The sequence below is a fragment of the Topomyia yanbarensis genome, chromosome 3 (assembly GCF_030247195.1).
Source record: "Topomyia yanbarensis strain Yona2022 chromosome 3, ASM3024719v1, whole genome shotgun sequence".
NCBI classification, from domain to species: Eukaryota; Metazoa; Arthropoda; class Insecta; order Diptera; family Culicidae; genus Topomyia; species Topomyia yanbarensis.
In genome coordinates, this window is record NC_080672.1 from 48491981 (window position 1) to 48502099 (window position 10119).

Genomic DNA, 10119 nt, shown 5'->3' on the forward strand with positions numbered 1-10119 from the left:
CTATGAGTAACGAACGATATGAAACAGAATGACGAATAGATAATAAAGAGTCAAACAGTTAAAAGCTCAGAGCGGAATTCTGGGCAAAAAGTGATGAATGCTTCTCCGTGTTACGGTACAACAGTTTGCTGTCATTTACATTCAATGATCATGCCGGACAGAGATGATTTACCTATCTCACGAATCTCTCGTCAACTATTCTAGTCATACAGAAATTCTCAGTTCTCGCCAATTTATTCTAAGTTTAACGAATAACTGCGGAAATGCAAAAAATGCCGCTACATTGATAATTATACTACCAGACTTGAAGTGGCCTTGACCGCTTGAGGGTTAAAATTGTTTATTGCTATTAATTATTATCATCTGCGGCTACCAGTCTCAGTTGTTGCTGTCCGTTGACGGACGTGAATCAGTTTGTTTAGAGTTGTGCTTCAAATCCGATCTGCGCTTTTGCGATTAGTCGGCGTTCGAATACCAGTTTGAATCAATGTTTATACCACTCAAGTGTCTAAAGTGCGATGCAGAATCAGAACTGGTAAGCGCAGTCATTTGATCTAGCGGTAAAACGATACGTACACATGCGGCAGTGTGATTGTTTGTCTCGTTGTGGTTTGTTTACAGTATGGATTAGCACAATTTGATGAAATTCGTGTACTTTTGTAAAGTTGTTGACTAAGAAGCGTACGATGTGACGTCACTGGACTAAGGACAGGTAAGAAAACCCCACTAATTTCAGGGTGATTTATCAAATCCAAATGATTTCAATGCATCAGAAAACATTCGAAACAGAATGAGTCAAACCTCTATTCCCCCGTAGGAGTCATTTCCGCAAACAATTTATACCGGATTATGCAACATTAGAGCTTCTCTCGCGGTTGAGAGTAGAAAAAACACTTTTAATTCAGTCGAGTTGTCTGCTGGCTCGGTGCGCACCGTCTCCACCGGTTATTAGCTTAATGCCTCTCGAAGTAGTGGGATCGATTCTCTACTTGGGTGATAATTGGTGTTGTGCTTGTCTCAAAAACTTGAATGGATTATTGAAGAAATCACCAACTGACAAGGTCAGATTTAAAAACTATTTTGGGATGTAACACACCTCCGTTCAGAAGATGCGAGGCTTAGCGGTTCTCGATCATAGAACAGTCAACTGTTTGTTGATATTGGATCAAGTATCAGTTTACTGTTCTATAGCAAAGAGCTAACAGTTTGCTTTTGAGTGTCAGTAATTACTTTAAGTTTCATCAACGATCAGTTTCATATTAGAAATAGTACCGTTTCGACATAGTTCTAATTCTAATAATATATTTTGTGTGAAATATTTTCAGATGAAAACCGGTTTTTGAAAAGATTTCGACGAAGATGCTGCCAGTTATCACTTGTTGCTGAGAGCAGGTTATAAGAGAAAAAAGTTTGCATCGTTTCATTTCACCAATCCAACACCATCATGGAGTCGAAGTTAACAGTTTTGATGGCGCTGATGAAGAGTCAAAATGAGGCAAAGTTTTTCACGGCACTGGAACAATTCCGGTACAACCAAACGGACGCTAATGAATGGCAACGTGATTTGAGGGCGTTAATGGATGTCGCAGTCCAATCGGGAAAGTTGTCTCTGGTGAAGAAAATAGCAAACGATGATTACGTTTTCGATGCGGAGTCCGATTTGTCGGCTCATTTGGCGAGATGTTGCAGCTACGGGTACCACGAACTGTTGGCATTTATTTTGTCAAAAACTGGTCACTCGGACGGTGATATTCAAGCTATAAACTCCTTTACTCTAATATCGTTGGTTATCAAGGAAATTAATACCCTCAAAGACAGCAGGAAATGTCCATTTTTCAAGTGTCTATATATCTTACTGGATGATGATCGCGTCGACATCGACAAAACGGACGAGCAAGGGTTCAGCGCTCTTCACTATGCAGTGAAGTATAAAGTTGACGAAGCCGTGGAGTTGCTGCTGAAACATTCAGCATATATCGGAGTGAAGAACGTGTTCAGAGAGCTACCAATTTGCGAGATGAATCCTCAAATTCTCGAAGACTATTTAAATACGTGCATTACTGCAAACGACAAACGACCGGGAGATGAAGCTTACGAGGTGAATATTGACTTTTCCTGCCTGGTTCCTCCCAAATGCAAGAGTCTCTATTCGGCGATTCGAAACGACAATACGGCGAGAAGAGATCACGACGAAATGTTACCGATCGTTTATATGTCCCATTCGGATGACTTGAGATACTTGCTAAAACATCCAGTGATATCCAGTTTCGTGTTAATCAAATGGCTTAGGCTTAGTCTGTACTTTTATATCAACTTGGTAATATGTACAGTTTCCTTCCTAGCTTTCACGAGTTACGTAGTTGGATGTTACGGCCAGGAAAACGTAGATCAAATGATCAAAGAAACACTTCGTTTTACTTCCTTACTCGGAACTACCTACATGGCACTGAGGGAGATTGGACAAATGTTTCTGCATGTAAAAATGTACTTCTCATCGATAGAAAATTGGATGGAGATAGTGCTGATTGTAGCTTCCTACACGGTGTTACTTAACGAATTTCCTAGCGAAATTCGGCAGGTTCTGTCGGCGGGCGTGATTATGCTGTCTGCGATGGAGTTCACCATGCTGGTTGGAACGCTTCCCATCCTGTCGATCTCGACTCACATGGTCATGCTGAAAACTGTGTCGAAAAATTTCCTGAAAAGTTTAATTCTATACTCCATTATTTTGATTTCGTTCGCATTTTGCTTCTACACTTTGTTCAAAGTGAACAACAGTACTGGCCCGAAAAATGCCTACTCTCCACCGAACGATGATGATAAACAAGAGGAAGATAAGTTCAATGCCTTCGGTGATGTAGGAACCTCACTGCTGAAAACAGTTGTTATGTTAACAGGTTTGTAATTATTATTTTTACTCGGTCCGGAGTGGGAAATATTATAATTTAAAACATTTTAGGTGAATTCGAGGCGGCCGACATCAAATTTCGGAACAGTGTTAGCTATTTGATATTCGTACTGTTCCTGTTTTTCGTTACCCTAGTAATTTTCAACTTGATGAACGGATTAGCAGTCAGCGATACTGTGGTAAGTTAAGATCTACTCATGTTTATTATATTTATTATGTGCTAAATTACTTTTTTCTAAAAGGCAATAAAAGCAGCAGCAGAACTGATAGGACTCTCTCAAAAAGTAGATGTCATTTCAAGATACGAATGCGCACTACAGTCACCGAAAGTCAATGGAATGCTGTAAGAACCAATTATTTCCAACTTTATCAATTACATCAACACTATTAACCCTTATCACTTTTCAACAGAACCAAACTGATGATGCTGACATTCTCGCGAACCTTTCTGCAACTATTCCCCGAGTACTTACCCCTGCATCGGGTAACAGTGACACCGAACCGATCGAATGCGATATTTATACCCCGGCCACTGAAACACATTGACCCGGAAACGGCGAAAATCGACATGGAAAGCAACATCGAACTGCTGGCCGAGGGGGATACCAGCAACGAGCGGGTCAAACTGATCGTCGGTTGCTGCATTCTGCCTTCGTTTTCGAAGATGGACAGCAAAATCATGAAGTACGCCAAGGAGATTCTACACACGCGCAACAAACGGAATCATCAAGGGGTACCGGACCGGCCGCAGCAATCGGTGGATGCGAGATTGGCGAAGCTGGAGAGCAACATGGAACTGATACTGCAGTGTTTGAACAATAATGGGTGGACGAAGTAGCTTGTAGTTTGAGATGGTAGTTTGTGGATTCAGAGATTGATTGTAAACTCTCTTCTTACACTTATGCATGCTAAGTTTTAAATTTGTAAAAAGTGATATGCTAGATAGGTCTATAACTAATTTTAGGCTCCATTCCAGGGAATTATACAGCTCATTCCGTTCACGTTCAAGTCCACCCAAATTCCTCAAAGTCTATGCATATCTATGTAAATAATACTAAATAAAAATATATTGAGACGACAATCGTTTGTTTTGTTATGCGTTTCTTATTCATAGAATTGGAAAAATGTTAACATACAGGGTGTTTGGTTCATGATAAAGAACCTCTCGAGGGGTGATAGTGGATCATATTTTGGGAAACAATCGTTCTACAGATACAATCGAATCTCAACTATTGCAGCGTTATTGAAGTTTCTTGTTAATAACATATTTGTCTTTGAATATCTCTAACTTAAAAAGTATACTATGGTTGGTCCGTCTGAACGGTGAGACATTTCTGGCAGTAGTCAAAAGTTTTTGTGTTTTGGTAGCGTTTCCGTAAATTTTCTCACATTAATCAATAATGAATATAACTATTCCTATTATCAATATAAGTTTAAAGACGATACAAAATTTGTTCTTTACCTTCATATTCCAATCTATTCTCATTGCTTTGCAATATCTTTAACAAACCTTTTCAGTAGTCGACTTGTAAGTGCTTAAAAGACTCTACGCCAAAAATTACACTTTATATCGTTATTCACAAGTATTCATTAGAAAGTTGAGGAAATATTATTGAAAAAATTGCACTTATCTCTTTCAGTTAAATTAGTTAGATGAGGTTTCTTTTAGAAGTAAAATATTTCAAATTTAGTGCTTTCTTTAATTTTCCAAAAAAAAAAAATGAACGTCAATCTCCGAAATAATGGATCTCTTCAGGTTCTACAATTCTTTCTTTGACTCCATCTAACTGTCTCTTTTCGTTTCTTCGCAATATAATTTTAAGAACGTCATTGCAAATTTAAAAATGACGTCTTCGAACCCACGACATTCGTGTTGACATCATATTATGTTTACTATTAAATTGCAGTGATACAAGAGGAGATGGTGATAAAATGTCAAAAAAAAAAAATTATTGAGAAGATTAAAGGGTATCGAATGGATAATCGCAATGATAAATTTAGTCAATTGTTATTTATCATCACAAAACACTATATTTGAACTACTTTTCTTGTAAAAAGTTATTATTATTATTCGTAACTAAAAGATTTTTTAACATGAATCGCTAGGAAATTTTCTCAGCTTTCCAATGAAACCTTAGGAATAAGGATATATATATATATATATATATCACATTTTTTGTTGGTCTTTTAGCATTTTGAAGTCGATTGCTGCAAAAGTTCAATTATGAAATTACAAAGAAATGAGAAGAGATAGTAATAAAGGGTGTTACGATCTAAAATTGGTCAATCAAAAATGTGTATAAACCGGTCAAAATATTTATATAAAAAATCTAAACATGTTTGTCTTACAAGTTTTTTTTTTTTTTTTATTCATTTCGTTTATTTGATAGGCACAAATGCGTTAGCTTGGCGGTGCCAAATGCTTTTGTTTTTACATTTTGGATATCTTAAAACTAGGAGGTTACAATGTTGAAATATTTTTTTTACAAAGGAAAAGAAAGTTTACAGCTATCTTAAGACTAGAAATAAGATTCAATATACAAAAGAGGGCCAAAAGATTTTTTTATGAAAAAATTTAAAACAAGGGATTCACTTTGATATACAAGAGGGAGAGTAATAGTATTTTACGAAATATTTTACGGTTATCTTAAAACTAACAATATAGTTTAGTACACAAAAGGGGGAACAAATATTTATGAGAAATTTCACAGAAATCTTAAAACTAGGGATTCAATTCTATTTACAAGATGGAGGACAAGAGTTTCAATAAAGAGTAAAAATTATAGCTTACTTAAAACTAGGAATACAGAATACTAATTTGAATTTTTTAACTAAAACTTATGCTTGGTCAAGATATTCAAAGGGTGGCTTATTTCCGCATCAGTGTAGCAGCAGTTGTATCAAGGACAGGGGAGAGACAGGGAAAGAAGAGCAAAACTTGCAACTTTCGCTCGAACAGCGGGGGGGGGGGGGGAGGGGGATCAGCCTTTCAAATTTGCGCCTCAGTATAGTAAGTCGTCGAGTACCGGATTGGCGGATGGTATTCTTCGGACCCGCGGGGAATCTTTCAAAAGTCATCGAACCTCGAGTCGCTCTCGCTTCAGTTTCCTTCTATGCAGGCGTAGTGGTAAGGGCGATGGCGGTTACATAGTGGCACTCTGGAGCTGATCGGTTCCACAAGGCAGGAGGAAACTCTAAAAACGAGAAATAAAAGAGAGGGGCTAAATTGGGATATTTATCGTTTTTATGAAGGTATAAATAAGGGACATATAGGGGAAATCACGAGTTGCCAGCATATCTCGGACTGGTACATTGGGTGGTCTACATCGGGCCCGAAGGGATTCCTTTAACTGAGACCTGGCGTCACAATACCCGGCGCACACCCAGACAACGTGTTCGATGTCGTGATAGCCCTCGTCACAAGCGCACAGACTACTCTCCGCAAGCCCAATACGCCGCAAATGCGCATCCATGGTGTAGTGATTGGACATAAGTCGGGACATTACGCGAATAAAATCCCGACCCACATCCATCCCCCCGAACCAAGGCTTCGTTGATACCTTTGGGATAATCGAATGTAGCCATCGTCCAAGTTCCCCATTGCTCCACGAGGTTTGCCAACTGTTGAGCGTCCTCTGACGACAAATACTAAAAAATTCGTTGAAGCAGATTGGTCTTTCGTATATGTCACCATTTAATGCGCCCACCTTTGCTAATGAGTCGGCCTTTTCATTGCCCGGGATAGAACAATGAGAGGGGACCCAAACAAAGGTAATCTGATAAGATTTTTCAGATAACGTACACAAGGACTCCTGTATCATCCCCAGAAAATACGGGAGTTGCTTTTTTGGCTTCACCGCACGAAGAGCCTCGATAGAGCTGAGGCTGTCCGAAACGATGAAGTAGTGATCTGTGGGCAGAGTGTCGATGATCCCAAGGGTGTACTGAATTGCAGCTAACTCTGCGACGTAAACTGAAGCGGGATCATTGAGCTTGAATGAAGCGGTGATTGTATTGTTGAAGATACCGAAGCCAGTGGACCCATCGAGATTTGATCCGTCAGTGTAAAACATTTTGTCGCAGTCGACTTCTCGGAATTTATTATAAAATATATTGGGGATCACCTGCGGGCGTATATGGTCCGGGATTCCACGAATCTCTTCCTTCATGGATGTGTCGAAGAATACAGTAGAATCAGAAGTATCTAGGAAACGGACACGGTTGGGATTGTACGAAGAAGGATTGATGCTCTGTGCCATGTAGTCGAAGTACAAGGACATAAAACGGGTTTGAGAATTAAGCTCGACGAGCCTCTCGAAGTTTTCAATTACCAACGGGTTCAGAATGTCGCATCGGATGAGCAATCGATATGAGAGTTCCCAAAATCGATTTTTTAGCGGAAGAACGCCCGCCAGCACTTCGAGACTCATCGTATGGGTCGAGTGCATGCAACCCAAGGCAATGCGCAAGCAACGATACTGGATTCTCTCCAGTTTGATGAAGTGTATGTTCGCAGCGGAGCGGAAACAGAAACACCCGTACTCCATCACCGACAATATCGTTGTTTGGTACAACCTGATCAGGTCTCCTGGGTGAGCACCCCACCATGTTCCAGTTATTGTTCGGAGAAAATTGATCCTTTGTTGGCATTTCTGTTTCAGATACCTAATGTGACATCCCCAGGTACCTTTAGAGTCGAACCAGACCCCGAGATATTTAAATGTGAAAACCTGGTTGATCGTTGCACCCATTAATAAAAGCTGGAGTTGCGCCGGCTCACGCTTCCTAGAAAAAACAACCAACTCAGTTTTCTCCGTGGAGAACTCAATACCCAGCTGAAGAGCCCAAGCAGACAAATTGTCCAAGGTATTTTGTAATGGTCCTTGCAAGTCGGCAGCTTTGGGCCCTGTAACAGAGACCACCCCGTCGTCTGCAAGTTGTCTTAGCGTGCATGAATTGGCAAGACAATCGTCAATGTCATTCACGTAAAAATTGTAGAGTAGGGGACTTAGACATGAGCCCTGGGGAAGACCCATGTAGCTAAATCGCGATGTTGTTAAATCGCCATGCGAAAAATGCATGTGCTTTTCAGACAACAGGTTTAGCAAAAAGTTATTTAAAATTGGTGAAAGACCATGCTGGTGCAGCTTCTCTGACAGAATGTTGATAGAAACTGAGTCAAAAGCCCCCTTAATATCCAAGAAGACTGATGCCATCTGCTCTTTGTTAGCATAGGCCATTTGGATTTCTGTAGAAAGCAACGCAAGGCAATCGTTCGTCCCTTTGCCTTTGCGGAAGCCAAATTGTGTATCTGACAGTAAGCCATTTGCTTCAACCCAATTGTCGAGGCGAAACATGATCATTTTCTCGAACAACTTCCGAATACAGGACAGCATTGCAATCGGCCGATACGAGTTGTGGTCGGAGGCTGGTTTTCCTGGTTTTTGGATGGCGATGACCTTCACTTGCCTCCATTCATAAGGGACAATGTTACCCTCAAGAAACTTGTTAAATAAATTCAACAGGCGCCTTTTTGCAGTGTCAGGCAGATTCTTCAGCAAGTTGAATTTGATTCTGTCTAACCCTGGGGCGTTATTGTTGCACGATAAGAGAGCAAGTGAGAACTCCACCATCGAAAACGGTGTTTCGTTCGCGGTATCGTGAGAAGACGCGGCGCGGTACGTTTTCTGTACCGGGACAGAGTCCGGACAAATCTTCTTGGCGAAAGCGAATATCCAACGGTTTGAATATTCCACGTTCTCGTTGGTACTATTATGATTACGCATACGTCGAGCCGTACCCCAAAGAGTGCTCATCGCTGTTTCTCTCGTTAACCCGTCGACGAACCGGCGCCAATAACTGCGTTTTTTGGCTTTCATTAGACTCTTCATTCGCCTTTCTAACGACGCGTACTGTTGATAGCTAGCGGGTAACCCGTCTTCCCGGAAGGCCTTATATGCAGTGGACTTTTCCGCGTACAGCTCTGAGCACTCTTTATCCCACCACAGGGTGGGAGACCGTCCATGGGTATTCGCGCTGGGTACTGGTTTAGTCTGAGCTTGATTCGCACTGTCGAGAATCAAGCCAGCCAAAAACCTGTACTCTTCCTCCGGAGGAAGTTCTTGAGTGGATTCGATTTTAACGGATATCGCGGTCGCGTAACTCTTCCAATCAATGTTTCGTGTGAGGTCATACGAGACATTGATTGTTTCCGATGGTCTTGAACCGTTAGCAATTGAAATCACGATAGGCAAATGATCGCTACCGTGGGGATCAGGGATCACCTTCCACATGCAATCTAACTGTAGCGATGTCGAGCAAAGCGACAAATCCAACGCGCTTGCGCGTGCTGGTGGTGTAGGAATCCGCGTCATTTCTCCCGTGTTTAAGATGGTCATGTTGAAATTATCGCAAAGATCTTGGATTAATGTTGATCTATTATCATCATGAAGACAGCCCCATACCGTACCGTGCGAGTTAAAGTCTCCCAGAACTAGCCGCGGTGCCGGTAAGGATTCCGTGATATTACAAAACGTTCGGTGCCCTACCGAGGCTCTAGGAGGAATGTAGATGGAAGCAATGCAAAGGTCTTTACCTTTGATTAAAACTTGACAAGCGACAATTTCAATGCCTGGTGTCGAAGGGAGGTTAATTCGGTTGAAAGAATAGCACTTTTTGATCCCCAAAAGTACTCCTCCATAGGGGTTTTCTCGATCCAGACGAATTATATTAAAGTCGTGGAAGTTGAGATTTATATCGGAAGTTAACCAAGTTTCACATAATGCGAAAGCATCACATTTTAAACTATTTAGTAAAAATTTCAAGGAATCGATTTTCGGGAGGATACTTCTGCTGTTCCACTGTAGAACAGTGATCGAATCGGTGACCTCGTTCGATGACTTAGCCATCGAAGGATACGATCGCTGCAAGGAGGGGCCATTTAGTAGTCAACTGCTTCAAAAATGTTTGCACTATAGGGAGAAAACGTATCAGAAGGCTTTTAAGAGGATCAGTAACATTGAAAGCTGTGAAAATTAAGTCCACTATGTCAGAAAATTTCATTAGTCCGTTACTGGACTGAGTATCTGTTTGAAAAACGGGGACACTTGGGGTTTTTGGTGTCCCTGGAAGTGGTGGGTGCTCCTTGTTAGAATTAATATTTCCAAGTCCTGGAGCAAATTGCTTCGGCTTTTGTGCATCACTTCCGTTGG

At 40.9% G+C, this 10119-nt stretch overlaps 1 protein-coding gene across 4 annotated transcripts; it reads left to right on the plus strand.

Annotated features, from left to right (window-relative positions):
* Positions 1-370: 370 nt before the first annotated feature.
* On the plus strand, positions 371-3989 carry LOC131688887 (transient receptor potential cation channel protein painless). 4 transcript variants are annotated; one of them, XM_058973483.1, is made up of 6 exons: positions 371-535; positions 622-712; positions 1326-2897; positions 2960-3087; positions 3151-3251; positions 3320-3989. In XM_058973483.1, exons 3-6 carry the CDS (start codon positions 1445-1447, stop codon positions 3744-3746), a joined length of 2109 nt encoding a protein of 702 aa, XP_058829466.1. In that variant the 5' UTR covers positions 371-535; positions 622-712; positions 1326-1444; the 3' UTR covers positions 3747-3989. The 4 variants fall into 4 exon arrangements, with proteins under 4 accessions (XP_058829466.1, XP_058829465.1, XP_058829467.1 ...); XM_058973482.1 differs by having other exon boundaries at positions 371-712; XM_058973484.1 differs by lacking the exons at positions 371-535; positions 622-712 and adding an exon at positions 916-1061.
* Positions 3990-10119: the final 6130 nt, after the last annotated feature.